Source organism: Urocitellus parryii, chromosome 4 (genome assembly GCF_045843805.1).
Source record: "Urocitellus parryii isolate mUroPar1 chromosome 4, mUroPar1.hap1, whole genome shotgun sequence".
Taxonomy (NCBI): Eukaryota; Metazoa; Chordata; class Mammalia; order Rodentia; family Sciuridae; genus Urocitellus; species Urocitellus parryii.
In genome coordinates this window covers 184,666,551-184,685,003 of record NC_135534.1, presented here as the reverse complement: position 1 = coordinate 184,685,003, position 18,453 = coordinate 184,666,551, and the positions used below count along the sequence as shown (strand labels likewise).

The 18,453-nt window shown below is 33.6% G+C and overlaps 1 protein-coding gene across 4 annotated transcripts in view; it reads right to left on the bottom strand.

The window, feature by feature from the left end:
- Fsd1l (fibronectin type III and SPRY domain containing 1 like) overlaps positions 1-18,453 on the bottom strand; it is a 70,244-nt gene that overhangs the window by 13,379 nt on the left and 38,412 nt on the right. For 3 of the 4 annotated variants that reach the window (XM_026380364.2, XM_077797069.1, XM_077797068.1), the window contains 6 exons: positions 15,736-15,945; positions 14,432-14,530; positions 10,520-10,649; positions 9,845-9,877; positions 2,739-2,839; positions 2,019-2,270 (listed from right to left, as the gene is read on the bottom strand). In XM_026380364.2, the coding sequence (XP_026236149.1) occupies positions 2,019-2,270; positions 2,739-2,839; positions 9,845-9,877; positions 10,520-10,649; positions 14,432-14,530; positions 15,736-15,945 (825 nt within the window). The remainder of the gene's footprint in view (positions 1-2,018; positions 2,271-2,738; positions 2,840-9,844; positions 9,878-10,519; positions 10,650-14,431; positions 14,531-15,735; positions 15,946-18,453) is intronic. The other variant, XM_026380371.2, reaches the window with a different exon arrangement.

Sequence of the window (18,453 nt, the reverse complement as noted above, 5' to 3'; positions counted from 1 at the left end):
AGGACTGTTGTTAGTTCATGAAGCCTTTCTTTAATGACTATGTTCTTGGTTTGAATCCTAACCCTAAAGATACTTTCTCTCTCTTCCTTTTCCTCCTATTCTGCTTTGACGCTGCTTTGTCTGTATAAGAGAGCATTTATGAAATGCTCTCTTAATAAACCAGTTGCTACCAGAGAGTAAGAAAAAGTAACTAACATTTATGTATACTGTTAAAGAACTTGGTGATTTATATATATGATTATGTCAAAACATGAAGCAAACTACATGATTGCAAAGTTAGTAACAACAGTGCAATAATGTTCAAGCATATTATTCTGTGTAATCTTCAGTAGTCACTCTGTGCTGCTGCTTCAAATATTTAGTTTCAGCTCTACTTCTGAGTTCAAGAATTTCTAAATGTTTGCTAAATATGTCACATGGTTGTCCTGCTATAATCTCAGTTTTCCACTGGACTCTCTCTGTTCCTTAACCCATTGACACTGCCATCCTCTTTGTCACACTGGCTGGAACCTCAGAGTTGCCTTCCATTCTTCTTTGTCACTTCCCCCAATCTATATTTAATTACCAAGTTCTATAAATTTTACACCATCAATTTCATTCTTGATTTCCAACTGCTTGGGTTTTTGTTGCCAATCACTTAACAAATACTTATTAGGACTTCCTGTGTTAAAAGCACTTAGCAGGCAATAACAATTTAATAGTTAACAAAATAAACATGGTCATGCCTTATACTTTAGATTAATTCCTAAAACACCTTATGCTCTTTATTTTTGTAATCTCTTCCATCTTTAATCACTTACTTTCTAATATTTCTAATACAAGATTATCATCATATGACTATATTTTTCTAAAATGTACACAGCCAACCCTCCCCACTACAAAAGACTAGTCTATAAACATTTTTTCAAGGCTCTCAGAATCTGATTACATCCTACATTAGAGCTTCCCCCTTTGTACTCTATGCTGTTAGCTAAAATTACTTCTCCCTATCATCTATATAGAATAACCATATGGGAAAGGAGAGAGGATGATAGCAAATATTGTCCTGGTAGCTGAAAATATATATATTTTTAAAGTGCACCAATAAATTTGTCATTCTGTAGATAATGGTTTATCTTATTCAAAGGGAATAAGTAAAAAAGAATGTACCAAACTGACATGTCATCACTAAAAATAAATTGGCCCAAATTATTTTTTTTTCCTTTTTTGAGTGATTAAGTTGACAGCATGGGATTATCTGGACCCAATGTGACTTAAAATGATAAAAATTTTCCATTATTAGCTTAAAGTGACAACTTAGAAAGAAACATTGTAGAACCAATGTTTTAAGAAATGCATTGACATAGTATATCACTTTAGGAGATTATAAGGATTTGAAAAGAAATCAATTTAATGCATTTTAACAAATAAGAATTATTGTGTGAATTACAAAATATAATTCTGTGTTTATTCAGGTGTCAGAATTTAAAAACAACACTTTCACAAATTACAGAGAGGTGAAGTGAGTTCATTTTAGAAAAACCTAATCAAGAGCCTCCCAAGAAACAGGACTTCTAAGACAATAATCTTCAGACTAAAACGTTATTTGAGCAAAGAAGTGGCAACTCCTGCAGAAATAGTGTAATACAAATTTTATATTGTGTGGAAGATGGACTGGATAATTTCTAAGGTTTATTCCAACTCAAAAAATCTGACTTCACCATTGTTTACACACAGGTAATAGAACAGTAAGGAAGGAATAAAAACAAGAAAAATTTTAGTGTTTAAGACTAAAATTAGCAAAATATTTCAGACTTAGCATATTATAAATGAGTGCTTTTAATAGAGCTCCAGGCAGACATAATATGCCCTTCCAGTCTAACTCTGGTACTGAGATTATGTTTGTGATCAAAACTTAGTTGGCCAAAATGTCCTTACCATGATATTAACGGAAATTCTGTAGAGATGATTACCAATGAAAAGTACTGAAACATCAGTAGTTATGATGAAATGACTTATGAAAAAGTAAGTAAACTTACCCCCATCAAAATCACAAAATACACCTATTTTCTCCGGAACAGTAACATCCAAAGCTTTGACTTTATTATTATGTTTTGCTGCAAATGTATTTTGTAGCCAGTTGTTGACATGGATACACCAACTAGTGTTTGTCTTTCCCAATTGGTCAAATTTCCCCAAAGTTTTGTATGCTACTCCCACACTGTAGGATTTACAGTCTTTCTGGGCCTTGACCTCCCAATAATGTTGTCCACTTTCAATAGCAGTGTCTCCTACAAAAGATAAGAAAGGTAGACTTGACTCTAATCTCTTTCTCAGGAATTACACAGATTCTTATGTATCATTCATTCCACAAATTTAATTCAAAAAATTAAATTCAATTTCTCTTTGAAAATAATCATGTTAACATACAGACACTAAATGCAGAGTACTTGCTTAACTTTACTTTTGTGGTTTTTTTTCCCTGAGTACAAAATTCTTCAGAATTTTCTTCCTTACCAACCTCTCAAGGGTTATACATATATTAGGAATCACTAGTAAGTTAAAATAAGAATTTTAAAAGTATCACTAATGAGTAAATTTCAAAAGCCCCCAAGTAATTAAGCTTCAATAGGGATAAACCTCTGCAAAGATTCATTCAATAAACAGGAAACTGCTCTAGCTCTGAGGAGTAGAAAATTTATCAGTGTGACTGTGGTGCCTTTAATTTGAGACTGTGAAGAGTTATTGTTTTATCCTACCTAGCACTGTGTATGATTCCCCAGTGAAACGGTCTCTGCTGCCTCTTACTGCTGGTGGCCTGGAACCTACGGATGTCCGTTTGGGGGATGGTGTACCACTTCTATATAAATAGGAAAATAAAGAAAAACAAGTATTTTATGTTGGAAATGTTTCATAAATTAAAATTACATATTATGGAAATAATGTTTAAAAATATTTCTAATTATGTTGCAGAAACAGCATCATTTAATTTGAATTATTATTGACGAGAACTGCCAATTATAAACATTCAAATGTAAGAAGCCATTAATACAAAGCAGGCAGAAAACACTAATGTCATGCACACTGAGCAAGATTTATACAAAGAACACACAGTTGAAATGAGAAACAATGCCAAAATGAGACAAGATTAACTGAAAGAAAAAAAATCAAGAAAGAAATTGGGTTACAGCTTATATATTTGCAATTAAATTTAAATAAAGAAAAGTCAAGAATATACCACAATGAAACCCATCATGTTGTAAAATTAATATGCACTAATAAAAGAAAGGAATGGAAAGCTAGATTTCTTATAATCATAACTAAGTAATCTTTTTTATTAGCAGTAGGTATTTTTGATCTTGATCTTTTCTTCTTAAAAAGATAAAAAGCACTTGCTTGTACAAATCCATGCACAAGCTTATCAAGTATTATAAAGCATTTCTGCTATTAAAAAATGGGGAAATGTATATTCTTACTACTAAAAAGAAAAAATAACACTTTTTCAATATATTTGCATTAGAATTTTTCTTCCTAAGGAGAAATCAACTTAGTAAATTTTAATAAGCTATCAAATAATATTGTAATAAAAATCCCATAAAAATGCAAAATAAGAATAAAGATACGATTTAAAGTCATTTTACATGATTAAGTGACTGCATTATGCATTACTTAAATGTTGTCAATGTTAGCAGATTTATTAAGCAGTTTCAGAGAATTAAACAGTGAATTCAGGACCACTTTGTCTACAATCTAGTAAATGATATTAAGCAGCACTTTATACCTACAGCATTTACATGAGTTGGTTTAATTCTTCCAAAATGGTGTTAAAAGTTCTTTTTGTAAAGATATTTCTTTAAAAAAATACTTAAGTAATTAATTATAAATTCTATTTGAACAGACAGCATGAACTGAGGTGATTAAGGACAGGTAGATTAAATTTTCTCTGAAACTTGTGTTCAGGTAGGCGGTTAGTAGTTGCTTCCTATTGGGAAGGGGGAGAACAAACATTTGATGGGTAGAAGAAATCTAGAAGCATTTTGGGGACCTTCTCCAAAACAGAGGATACAAATAAATAGAAATGAAGAAAAATTTATACTCATTATTCTGAATAAATACATATTTTAATTTCTTAAAGTTTGATTTAACCAAGTTTTCTAAGTTAATACTTATTATATAATATTAAAAGTCATTACATAGGACACAGGGATTTAGGATAAAGAGAGAGAGTCTTAAAGGAAATGCCCACTAGCCATTGACATGCAGAAAGCACAATTGTCAATTTTGAGCTACATGCTCTTGGCCCATGCCATGTTAAGGAAATGCATTAGCAAAGGGAAACTGGTGCAAAACTGTGTAGCTCCACCCTGCCTCCACCTCTAGTTCAACCCCTAGCACTTGCCCTCTATAAAAATGAGTGCCCCACACTAATGGGTTGCTGTCTCTCCCTCTGGAGATAGCCCACAAGCTCCCTAGGAATATTCCTTGCTTTACCCCAAGACATCTCTTTTTTGAGACTGCTCCCATTCTCTCTTGAATGTGTTATCTACTTTCCACAATAAACATTTGTATATGCCTTTGGGGGGGTGTCATTAAGTAGTAAGAAAGCAAATTCTATAAACATTCTGTCAATGACATCTTAAGTTGACATTAAGAAAAAAACACTGCATCACAATTTTCTTTCTGATACTTTTCATATAAGCTAATCAGGAATGTTTAAAAACCTTCCTAGCTACTCCAGAGGTTGAGGCAGAAGGATCACAAGTTCAAGGCCAGCAACTTTGTTAGATCATATCTCAAAAAATAAAAAAGATTGAAGATGTAGCTCAGTGGTAGAGCAACTCTGGATTAAATTACCAATACGCTCCCCAACACACACAAAAGACCTTATAAAAGGTCTGTGTATTTTCAAGTATTTTATCTTGAAACTAAGGGGAAAAGATAACAGTCATTTCCTCTGAATTTTTTTTTAATGTAGCATTATTTTTATCTGTTGGGGGACAAAGTATTTTGAAATAGGTAGTTTTCAAACCATGTCCTGAACTATACAGATGCCACAGAGGCTGCTACAGGACTCTGGAAGACACCTGCTCTAGGGCTCCTTCCCTACTTGAACCAGCAATCCTCTTCTCTTTTCAGCTCAGGCTTCTGGAAACATTTCATTTGAAAAAACCATTCTGTTGTATACAAAAAGAGGAAAAAAAGTATGAAAACCACTGTTTTTGATACAGCAATAGAAAGACATAAGAAGAGAGGGGGTAAAAAATAAGACTGGCTTAACATGGTTTGTAAATTGTATCAAAAACGTTTAAGTCTTCAGATTATCTGTTTAATATGAGTTTAGTATGATTTACCATTATTCTTCAAAAGTTCATTGAACCACTTATCTAAAATGAAATTCTCCTCTAGAAAAAAATGAGTAGTCATTCAGGATAGCTCACCAAAAATTGCCCAATTCACAAAGTCACCAAAATATTAATTGCACATTAATCTTCCTCCTTCCAAGTTAATTCAACTCTGAATGTTGATAATTATACAAAATAAGTAGTTTTAATTAATCCTTTCCTTTTTTGACACCAGGATTGAACCAGGGATGCTGAGTCACATCCCCAACCCTTTTTGTTTTATTTAGAGATAGGGTTTTTCGCTTAGTTGCTTCAGGTCTTGCTAAATTGTTGAGGCTGGCTTTGAACCAGAGATCCTCCTGCCTCAGCCTCATGAGCCACTGGGATTACAGACATGAGCCACCATGCCTGGTTTAATTAATCTTAATTATAAGTATTTATAGAAAATTAGTTTTGTAACTAGCTCTTCATTATATCTAACTCCACTTCAATCCCCAGTGCTTTTTAGTAGTGGTGGTACTAACCTTACAATTACATAACTACAACTGTTTTTCAACTGAGAGATGGAGCTAAAAAAAAGGTCAAGAAGTTTTGCTGTGGGTAAGAATCAAATGAAAGATGATGAGAGGTTAGAGTAAATATGTAACTAGGGATGAGGAGGAATTAAATAAACCAAACCAGTGGTTCTCAAATTTGGGTATCCATCAGACCCACTTGAGGAACTTTTTTTTTTTTTCCCTTGCTGTGATGGGGATTAAACCCTGGGACTTGTGCATGCTACACAAGCACTCTTACCACTGAGCTATACCTAGCCCACTTTGGGAACTTTTAAAAATGCAAATATCAGGCCTCACCTCAGATTTTGCTGTTCAGAAGGGCTAGGGGCCACTGAAGTTAATAAATACCCCACTTAACAAGGGGCAGAGTTGAAAAGGGTGATGTTGAAAACATAGCTATTATACAATCTACTATATTGGGCCCTTGGTACATGGCTGCTATGGGAAACGAGGAAACAGTTGAGTAACTGATGGAAAGGGAAGTTAACAATTGCCATGAACCATCTCTCATTTCTGCATCCTCAGTCCACAGTAGGTGCGCAATATCTTGACTAAAATGAATGCAAACTAAGGAAGTGGAATATGTGATATTATTAACTAAGGACTATATAACCTTTACTGAACCATAATCCTGAGTTGGAAAAACACAGGGCTTTGGGATTTTGTAATAAATAATCAATCATCAACTGAGAAGGTGCAACAAAATCAGAAGCAACCAGGAAACCTTTTTAAAATACAATGGCAGGGCTGGGGCTATAACTCAGTGGCAGAGCACTTGCCTAGCCTGTGTGAGGCACTGAGTTCAATCCTTAGCACCACATAAATAAATAAAATAATTTTTTAAAAATAGGACAGTTTCCCTTCTCAGTTAGTGGGCCCAATTGTCTGCTTAGAAGAAATACGCATTTTGAAAAATATTTCCCAGGTAATTCAGAGTTACAAATAGCAAAGGAAAGTCACAATGTATAAATAAACAAAATTTTTACTTAGCACTGCTTCAAATGTAAGAGCTCACTTGATAGCCAGAAAAATAATTTTTAAGAAAAAAATTGTGACTTACCAGTAGTAAAGAAACAAAGGGAAGCATGGAGAAAAGAAAAACAGTCATAACTATTGAGAATGGCAGTTGAGTTTCAGAGAAAAGTTAAAGGGTTACTCTTCCATTGCTGCATTCCAATTCTAAGTACATTTTTGCAAGAGGTACAATAGTTATTAACATCTTAAGTAAAAACATGACCTCCCACCTCGCTTCATAAAGGTTCCTTGGGCCAGATTATTTTACAGTTTCCCAAATGTTCTTTCTGTTATCCAGTTCATCTTGTTCACTATTATAAGATAAACCTAGCTCTGATTCCCCTACTTCAAAATCAACATGTACTTCCATATTATTTACAAATGATTTAGTCCGCCTTCCTACCCTTCTCACCCTAGAGAGTATTACACAACCAACACTCAGTCTGCTTAAGTGTTTTTCCTCTTGTTGTTCCCCACTCTCACTGCAAATCTGAATACCACAAATTCTCCCTCTTCCCCAAGAAGCAATTTAATACTATTCCTTTAGTAAAGGTCTTCCAAATTCTACCATCTAAATAACTTTTCTTAGCAATCTAGTCCAGGCCAAAATCCTTTCATACTCAATCACAGGCAATTACACAGGCTTTATGTGACAGGACTTGCAGGGGTAAGACAAAGGATAGGGTGGGCTCCCTTCTTACACCAGACTTGGTGCATAGTTAGTTAGGGCATCATGATTTCTACAGGAAGTTGCAATTTCACCCTCTTCCCCAACGGTGAGCTCATGGGCTATTTGCATTCCTAGCCTTGTCACTCTATTCAAAGGCCCCCCATGGGAAGGAAACCCTATACTGAGATTCTTTTTAAATACCTTCAGGAAGACCTCCTTAAGAGCAAGTAAGGCGGTAAGGACCTTTCACTTAGTATGTTTCCATTTTTAACTCTCTTGTCCCTACCTTTTTAGCTCTCAAGTCCATAAAGCAGAAGTTTTCTATTTGGGACCTCCTGGCAGTGAGTGAGAAGACCCTCTAACTGTGATGTAGGTTGAGTCATTGGACCTCCAACTAGTGTCATTTGCTGGGAAAAATGGAACCCTGGAGGAACCCACTCATTCCTTCATGACTTCTTATCACCATAAATCAGCAAAAGCTTGACTTTCAGTTTGGCTCACTGTCCTAAATGAATACTGCAGTACCAGAGAGCTCTGGACATCTTCCCCCTCTGAACCCTTTTATTCACATTTATCCTAACACATGATGTTTATCTTGCTTTTTTTCTGCAATCTTATCTACATGAGTTAAAGCCAATTTCTTGAGGCAAGAACAGTGTTTATCCCTATAAACTCCATAACATTCAGCACACATTTAACAATGAACAATTATGAATGAAAAAATAAAAAAAATGAAAGAGGGCTGGGGTTGTGGCTCAGTGGTAGAGCACTTGCCTAGCAGGTGTGAGGCATTTGGTTTGATCCTCAGCACCACATAAAAGTAAATAAATAAATAAACAAAATAAAGTTTTGTTTTGTTTTTAAATGACACCATGTTTTGTTTTTTTTTTTTAAAGTAAATGAATATATGTAGTTTGAGCAGCTCTAATCCAAAAATCTGAAATGCTCTGACATTGGAAACTTTTTAAGCACCAACATAATTATAAATAAAAAATCCCACACCTGAGCTCATGTGACAAGTCACAGCCAAAATATAGATACATTAAAAAATATTATATAAATTACCTATGTATATAAAGGTATATGTGAAACATAAATGAATTCTGGATTTAGAATTGGATCCCCACCAAATATAATTAATTATGTATTTGAAACTATTCTAAAATCCAAAAAAATCTGAAATCCAAAGCACTTTTTGAGTCCCAAGCATTTCAAATAAGGGATCTGAACCTGTATAACATTCCGGAAGTGGCCTACATATAAAATACCTTTAAAAAGAGAAAAGAGAGAAAGAAATAAACCTGCAATGCTAAATACAAGCAGTCTAAAAATCGTCCAAGTAACCAAATAAAACTTTGTAAGACTATTAAACCCAACAGCATTTTATAATTTACAGCACACTGTGAAATCACTTTTACCAATAATGAATAAACAAACTGAAAAGGAGAGAGGAGATAACTTTGAAAAGAGAATATATTCTGGTTTCTGGTAAAGATATATGGTATCTTCAATAAACATGTTATTAACCATGTAATTTAAAATTATTCATTTTTTTCTGGCACTGTCCTAATAATTTCTGCAGTGACTTTTATTTCTTAACCTTGATACTTTGGAAGCTGCATGATTATTATAAAATACAGAACATTTCAAACTTGCTTCGTGTTGAATACAAATAAAAGCAAAGCAAAGGCTGGAGATTGGGATTGTGGCTCAGCGGTAGAGCGCTCGCCTAACATAGGCGGGACCTGGGTTCGATCCTCAGCACCACATAAAATAAAGGCATTGTGTTGTGTCCATCTAACCTAAAAAAATAAATATTAAAAAAAAAAGCAAGGGCTGGGATTGTAGCTCAGTGGTAGAGCACTTGCCTAGCATGTGTGTAAGGCACTGGGGTCAATTCTTAGTCCTACATATAAATAAATAAATAAAATAAAGGTCCATCAACAACTAAAAATATTTTAAAAAGCAAAGCAATAATGTTAGATATATTTAACTCAATACGATAGGAAAGATGCCAGTTATAAATAAAGTAGAAAAAATAATTAAATAAGACTTTAAAGCTTATTTTGTTATCTTTATACAATATAATCCAAATGATAAGCAGCATACTATAATGCTATAAATTCAAAACATAAGCTACAAAAAATACAGACAGTCTACACAGAGCAATATTTTAGCTTTGAAGCCTGCTGCAGTGGCTTCTGTTTACTGGTTAAAAGAAAAAATTACTCAGCCAAGCTAGATATACTAAGTCCTAAAACTAGACAGACATAGATCATCACCTTGTATGTTTCTTCAGTGAAGTAACATGGACACTGTCAGATAAAAATAGGCAACTGTTAAGAGACTGCTTTACAAATTAAGTTTAACTTCTTATAATAAAATTAGATTAAAAGCCTGCTGAGGATTAAAAAAAAATTCATTGTTAGAACTCACAAAGATACTCAACTTCAGCAAAAACTTCCTGTGTAAAAAAAGAAAAAAGTTCCCAAACTTTGACATTATTTAGGTAAGTTATGACAATAACAAAAGATTCTTGAGCCTGACTCTTGGATTCACTGGGTTCTACCATCACGGGCAAGTCTGTGGGGCTTTTATAAACTGTAAAAGTTGTCATCTAATGCAGACGTTTAGGTGAGATAGGTGATAAGCCCAATATTCAGAAATTATTCTAGGAACATCTAATTAGTTCAAGTTACTGTATATATAACTTTAAGGAAATGGGGTAATGAAATTTTTTAAAAGTATAAGGAGATTAGGAAAGAAACTAAGAAAAAAGTAACATGAAAATGTTAATGACAGATTCATGTATTGACAAGCAATGTTATATTTTTCACTTTGGAATTACTAATGTATCATAAGTCATACTGGTATACAGAATAAGAATTTTAATGTTATCAAATAAGAACCAATGTACAAGCATTTATCCATATAACAGATTTAATGAGCTACATTACCTGCCCTTGTTCTCTTTCCCTTTGATTTTACTTTCTTGACCTTTTCCTCCAGTAGGATCCCACTCTACCAAGGTATCTTCAACTTTCAGGTTCAAATGGGATGATGAATTATCCAAACTGAAATTAAGTGCTGTTCGAGACAATATAAAATATTATATATCTCCACTTTCTGAAGCACACCTATGAGCAATAACTTCTCTAGTCAATTGATTCAACACTGTATACAGAAAATAAAATTCAAATTACTAATGCTAACATTTAAAGTTCTCAATCATTAGGTTATAATTTACAATTCCTCACTTATTTTCCATTATTCTCCTCTAAATATCCCGTACTCTAACACAATACAATGCAATGTTCAGGGTATTTCTGCTATTCATTCTACAAGAATCTATATCAACACACAGTATCCTCAATTTCCTGTTAATAGAATACCTGATGGTTATCAATTGATTGTTTTGAGTAAATAGGAAAGGGAACTGGTAGGAATTAAGAAGGAAAAAGTGATATTATATAGAAAATCACAGGGTAAAAGTCTGGTGCACACGTCTTCTCTGACAGTATAATAATTAATAATTTCATACTTAAACACTTCTTAGTTTCAAATTAAGATGAGTACGAAGAAATTGGAGGTAGCCTGGCAGAAGTGAGGAAACTGATCTAGCTGATAAATGATTTATGTGGCAAAGAGTAGAAGGGTGAAAAGTTCCACTAATATAAAAATAAAACAAAAACAAAAAAAAAATCATGAAACAAAGTTATGCCTTTCAGATTACTTGGTATTATCAGGAAGTATCTGTACTATTCACAAGACTTGCTGAGTCAAACTGCTAATTTAGATCAGTGCATTAAGCTTCCCTCTTTTAGAACTCAGGGAAAAGCATTGAAATGTATTAACAGCTGTACAATGAGTAGTTTCTTCTATTTTAAAATGTAATTTCTGGAAGCTCTATCTTGAAAGCTATCTACTAATCTGCTTCTGTTATATTTTCCTCCAAAATTTAAATATCTGATAATTATTCATTGAAGGAATACTCCTTACATTACATCTCACTTAAGTATAGTACTTAATTTAGCTAAGGCTGTGAAGTGTAAATCACCAAACAACAAAAAAAGCATATGGAGAGCCTGAAGTTTACCTAGTTAATCAAAAATCCTTTTATCCTCCACTGTTCTATAAAGAACACTTCAAGTTCAACTATGTATCAGAGCCATTGTTCATTGTCTTTATTTATAAAACCACATTCTCAATACAAATCTGACCACACAGCTTCTAGTAAATGTCATACTACACAAGGAAGTTAATAACTTACAAAACCTTCATCTAAACAGAAATTTAGAGAAACTAGAAATAATGAAGCTTTTCAGTAAAAATGGAAACAATTTCTTAATAGGCAGGTTACTAAAAAGGTAGGATTAACACTGAGACTCTCAATGTCCAAAATGAACTGCCATTAAGAAAGCAGAGTTAACTTCTATATTTAAGTTATTAAGCAAGTCAGGCTACCTACATTTGCAGGGGGGTGGGGGTTGCTGGGGATTGAACCCATGGCCTTGTGCATTCGAGGCACTATCTACATTTTTTTTTAAGAGAAAGAAAAATAGGCTTTAGCTCCGAGGTTGCCATCAATTCCCAAGGGCTTATTAAAATTCTAAGGATAAAGAAGGTCTCCTAAAGTTGTTCCCTAATGTTTGTTATAATGAAGAAAAAAGGGCCATCAGCAATCTGGAGTCAAGGATAGCAAGAAAAAAGTACTATCTTCAAACCACTCGTGATCAGACTTATCGAATAACACAGCATCCAAACAAGAAGGCTTATAATTACGTCAAAACGAGTCCTATTGCTATGGGTAATTAAAAAGAACAAACAAAAGAAAAAGAAAAACAAATAAGGTGGTCTAGGTTTCAATCCAAGAGGTATCATCTTTAATTTCTATTTGAGGGGCATTGTTCTTTTATTGAACCTCAGTAAAGTTATAGAGCCTCTCTAAGATAGGAAATAATACTTCATTATTAAAAAATAAAGTCTTCTTTGAAAGTGAGATCCTGTATCCTGGATAAGCCCTGTAATATACAACATATTTGTTTCCATATCTTTAAAAGTCTGTGAAAACAGGGTACCAAAATCAGAATCCAGATGTTTTATGTTAGTTAGTAGCTGCTTTCATGATACTATAAAATTATATCACAGTCATTACTATTTGAGGCTATAGAAAATTTTGTATTAACATAACATCATTTATCCTTACAAGGAAGTAAATGATAACACATCTTAAAAATTCTAGCCATAAGAAATATTATTACTCATCACTTTTGACAACTTTCTTACCAGAACAAATATACTGAAGGAACAAATAAACAACTTTCATTATTTTCCATACCAAGAACTATAAGTGGCAGGATATGAAACTTTGATAGGCCTCAACTATTTAATCTCCATCTTTCTTCCTTTCCCTTCAATCTTTGTCCACAGGCTTATTTCTATTGGTTGGCCAAAAAGGACTACAGCAGGTCAAATTAGTAAACAATTGTTTAATATGTAATTTTTAAAAAGTAGAACTACTTCTATGGAGCTCTTGTTCTAATTTGTAGTCATGCCAATACTATGAAAAAAACTCCAGAAAATCCGTGACCCATAGTCATGTAAAATGAATTTTATTCTGTTACTCCCTGAAGATCAGAATCAATGATTAGTGGCCCTCAAGGATAAGTTTCAGTCTGGTCCCACACCTCAAGGGGTTTTCTCAACAGTAAAAAATGCTTCAAAGGACTAATCAACTTAGTCTGCCTCTACAAACCTCAAAGTCAAGAGTGACTAGTAAGATCCAGATATTGCTAAGAGAAGCAGCCAGCCCAGCTCCCAGGAAGCCATAAGCCAGCTATTCATATTTCTAAATTTAGGGAATGTGCATAAAAATCAATAATTTACCACATTTATGACCAAGTTTGGTTGCAACCTGTAAAGCATAATGAAAAGGAATAATACAAAGATAATGCTCCTAAGGGTGAATATAATAATAATGCAATTTTACTTGACAAGGGCTAAAAACAGCTCAAGTAATACAGAAAAGATTATCTACCTGTAAGTATGACAATACTTTGGTAAAAATCTCATTAAAAACCACAGTAACTTCTCAGTTTGATAACATGTCATTCAAAGTAATTGCATGTCTTCATTATCTGTAGTTCTCCAGTAAAAACATTTGCTAATTCAAACAAATTACTCAAATTACACCTATTTTTTAGATATTTTTGGACATTTTTCTGAGTTGGTCTCATCAGTAATTTATGGACCGTTAGGGGCTCGAGTAAAGTACTTGCCCAGAATGTGGAAGACACTGGGTTCCATTCCCAGCACTGTAAAACACAAAATAATTTACAAGCCTCATAGTTTGTTTTATTCTGATATGTTTTTATATCATCCTCCAAATCATATCAAATTTCTGGCATACAAATCTATTCAAATGCCATATAAACTAGAGGCCAATGGAAGCTCCAGGTCCCAAGTACCTACAAAAATGTACAGAGTTTAGTCAATTACTATATGTCACAACTGGGAAAAACTTTGGCATTATGGCCTTCAAATTAGTAAATGTTGCAAAAATTTGTGTTCAAATATGTTATACTAGGGTGTTTCCACTAACTCCAAATTACTCTGAGAGACTAGAATGACTTAGGTTCTTAGATGTTAACACTATCATCTCAAGTCTATTTTGCTTATATGAATACAATCATAAATGGAAACCACTACCATAGTCCTATTTTCCCTGCCTTATAATTCTTATTGTGGGGAAAGTCAGAGGTGGGATGGTAGAGGAGGTGGGGAAGGAATTCAGCCACACAATGCTTCCTGTCACAAAGTCTTGAATAACTTCAGATGTTTCATGTTGTATAAATAGCTACTAATCTTACCTTTGGTCTCTAAGGTCACTGGATCAGAATATTCTCCAGCCACAGCCTTGTTACAAGCTCGCACTCTGAAATTCATATATTTTGAATCAAATTTTAAGCCTGAAAAAATGAAATGGTTTTCAGACACAAAATAAAGGATTCATCCCCCAAAATATTAGAATGAATTTTCAGACTTTTTTTTCCTCCTTGGAAGTATCTCTTTATTTAAGGAAAGTATAAATTTATGTTAAAATGGTGATAATGCCTGCAATAAGAGGAATCATGATTTACCTATTAGTTTCTTCAGAAGAAGTAAAATATACAATTTATGATTTTCCTAATTCAGGGATAAAAAGGTACTCTTTTATGCATCATGAAAAGCAGTACTTCATATAATGAGAGATGTCACAAATTTACAAAATAACACATTTGATTTCTGGAAAAGAGATGCTCTCAGGAACTTTTATATTTATGAAACACTGTGTTTTTTTGTTGTTGCTCTTTTTGTTTTGGTACCAGGGATTGAACCTAAGGTTGCTTCACCATTGAGCCACATCCTTAGCCCTTTTTTATATTTTACTTAGAGACAAGGGCTTGCTGAGGTGCTTAGGGCCTTGCTAAGTTGCTGAGGCTGGCTTTGAACTCACAATCCTCCTGCCTCAGCCTCCCAAGGGCAATATTTGCCCCCAAAATATCTAAAGTCCCCACTATACAGAGATCATTTTTGTGTTTGTTAACCATTATTTTTGCATTATTAGTTTGTTTTAGTTATACATAATACTGAGGTTCATTTTCACATAACTGTACAAGTATGGAGTATAATTCTGAAATATCTTTCAAAACTTCTTTCAAAAGGCCAACACAAAAATTTCTAAAACCAAATCACAGTTCTACTTTAACTATCAACATTAAAGTAAAACTAAATAATAAAAGTGATAATATTTGTAAATATTATCACTTTTATTATTTAGTTTTACTGGTACTGTAGTACCAGTGAATTGTGGGGTAGTGAGTACATCTAAAAAATTAACAGCTTTTTTATATAATCTGAAAACAAAGGGAAAACTAAGTGTAACTCTGAAATATTATTTTCAGAATACCACTTCATATTTATTTTACATGTATCCTATCTTAGCAGGTTACAAATGTCCTTAAGTAATTAAAACAAAGTTTTCTTGATATTTTAAAACAAATTTACTTCTACAATAAATATCTAAAAAGTCAATTTGGATAAAAAGAACTTAATAATTTTAAGCTTTAAAATAACAAATTTTTCATAATTACAATTATTTTCTAAGGAGACTGTTGAGATGTTGTCATTTTACCTGATAATGTATATTCAGTACCCTTAATGTTATCAATTATCTCCCAACATCTCTCATCCTTTACACGTGGCAGTCCATCAAAATTAGTTTTTCTGTATTCCAGTATGAAATGGTCAATCTTATTATCTTCTTCTGGCATTCTCCAAGCTACTGTTACAGAGTTGTCAGCCACCAAACACTCCACTGGGTCTATCTCTGGAGCTTTAGGGACTGAAGAGAAGAAACAAAAGTATGTGTGTAGGGGAGTTAATTCCTCATTTATTATAGCACTAATAAAATATTTATGTTTGTCATCCAAACTTTGCTTTTTCATCCTGCTTTTGAACTATTCAAAAGTGAATAAATAAACCAACCCAAACTAACTATTTTCAAAGCACCTTTTAATGATAGGCTATAAAAAAATCTATAAAGTTTTCTAAGATCTTTCATAAACTTATTCAACGTTCACTAAAATCTTAGATGGCAAAAGGTAAATTCTAAACATGCTAAGGATAAATAATCGAGAATGAATTGTTATTTCTGAACATACTGTACTTTTTTTCTTTTCTTTCTTTTTTTTTTTTTTTTTGTGTGTGTGGTGCTGGAGATTAAACCCAGGGCCTCGTGCATGCAAGGCAAACTCTACCAGCTGAGCTATATCTCTAGCCCTATTCTGATTTTTAATTTGTTCTTTAGATGTATATGATAGTAGAGTGTATCTTGACAAATTCTAATTAGGATTTCAAGTACATGAGGTAGAGTTTCACTGGTTGTGTATTCATATATGTACATAGGAAAGTAATGTCTGTTTCATTCTACTCTTTCCTATTCCACCCACCCCCGCCTTCCTTCATTTCTCTTTGTCTAATCCAATGAACTTCTATTCTTCCCTTCTACCCCACTGTACATTTTAAAAAAAGATTTTAGTTGTAGATAGACATAATACCTTTATTTATTTTTATGTGGTGCTGAGGATCAAACCCAGTGCCTCACATGTAGAGTAACTATTGTTAACAATAATTCATTAGACCTGTTAAAATAGCAAAAGGTTTTGAAAGTTCCCAGTACAAATTCTAAATGCTTGAGATGATACATATACTAATTACCCAGATTTTACAACCCAGGGACTTCTACTTTACAATCTGGCACATACATAAGAAATCTGGTAGTGGCCACCCCCTTCTAACAATAAACAAGGTTGAACAAACTGAAAAATCAATAATAATTCTTAGATCTGTAAGAGAAGTGAGATTAAAAGGCCTCAATATGAAGAGACAAACAGGTAAATACAGAGAGTCACAATTTACTAGAGCAGAAACCAGTGCTGGGGTAAGGATACCTAAACTGTAATTGATGAGCTGCCGGAGGCTCAGTGTGGGTATGTTTGAGTCAAAAACCCCAGGTGGCTCCAATTATAGAAGGGCACCTACTATTTGTGAATTTTTCCTCTAAGAGCTTAACAGTTTGTCATCAGGAACAATGGAGGAAGATCCCCTTATATTTACACCATAGGGAGTAGAAAAGGAAACATTTTGAAATACACCAGAGCTTATGTTTTCCTTAACAAGATCTGTTCTCAAAAAAGAAAAAAAAGGAAAAAAAGAAACTAACTAGAGTCTAACCGTTTGGGATTATCTGAGCCTAACTGAGCTGGGTGAAAGGAAATAAAAAACTCCAGCTGGCTACTCCACCAGGACAAAGGGAAATAGCAGTCTCACTCTAGTGCACTCTAGCCATCTTGTTCTACCTAAGGGCAAGTAAGAGCGGGAGCTACTGAGATGCACCTGTAAAGTTCATAGTTCAAAGGCAAAGATTCACAAAAAGACTGAGACATAATCAAAACACCATAAAATGATTCCTATCTCTGCATAACTTACCATCACATTATCAAAGGCCTATTCACAACAGTTTCTTTAACCTAATATATTATATGTGGCTATAAAGAAAAAATTACAAGCATACTCTAGGCAAAAAATACAGTCCGAAAAGACTGTAAGAAGAATCAGAAACAGACTCAGATATGGCAGAGATGATGGAATTATCAGATTAAGAATTAAAAAATAATAGGCCAATGATCTAAACAGACACCTCACCAAAGAAGATGTTCAAATAACAAGGAAGTATATGAAAAGATGCTCTACCTCATGTGTCGCATGATTAAAGCAATGCAAATTAAAACAACAATGAAATAACACTACAGTACCAATGCTGTAAAGCAACAAAATGTAAAGCAACAAGGATTTTATTCATTGCTGGTGGGACCGCAACATTATATAGACACTTTATAAGACCGTATTGGAGGTTTCCTGCAAAACTAAACATAATCTTATATAGTATCCAGAAACTTCACTTCTTAGTATTTTCCCAAAGGAACTGAAAAACCTTTTTCCACACAAAACCTCCCTATAGATGTTTACAGCAGCTTTACACATTATTACCAAAACTTGGAAGAAACCAAGTTGCCCTAAACAAACTGTGGTGCATGGATTATTCAGTGCTAAAAAGAAATGAATTATCAAGCCACGAAAAACTAGGCATGGAGGACAGAATGCCTATCACTAGGTAAAAGCTACCAATCTGAAAAGGCTACCAGCCATTATAAATTTGTGCAACCCCATAGAATGTATAACACCAAGGGTGGACCTTACTATAAACTATAGAGTTTGAGGTGACAATGATGTGTCAATGTAGATTCATCAGTTATAACAAATGTACCACTCTGATGGGTGATGTAGATAA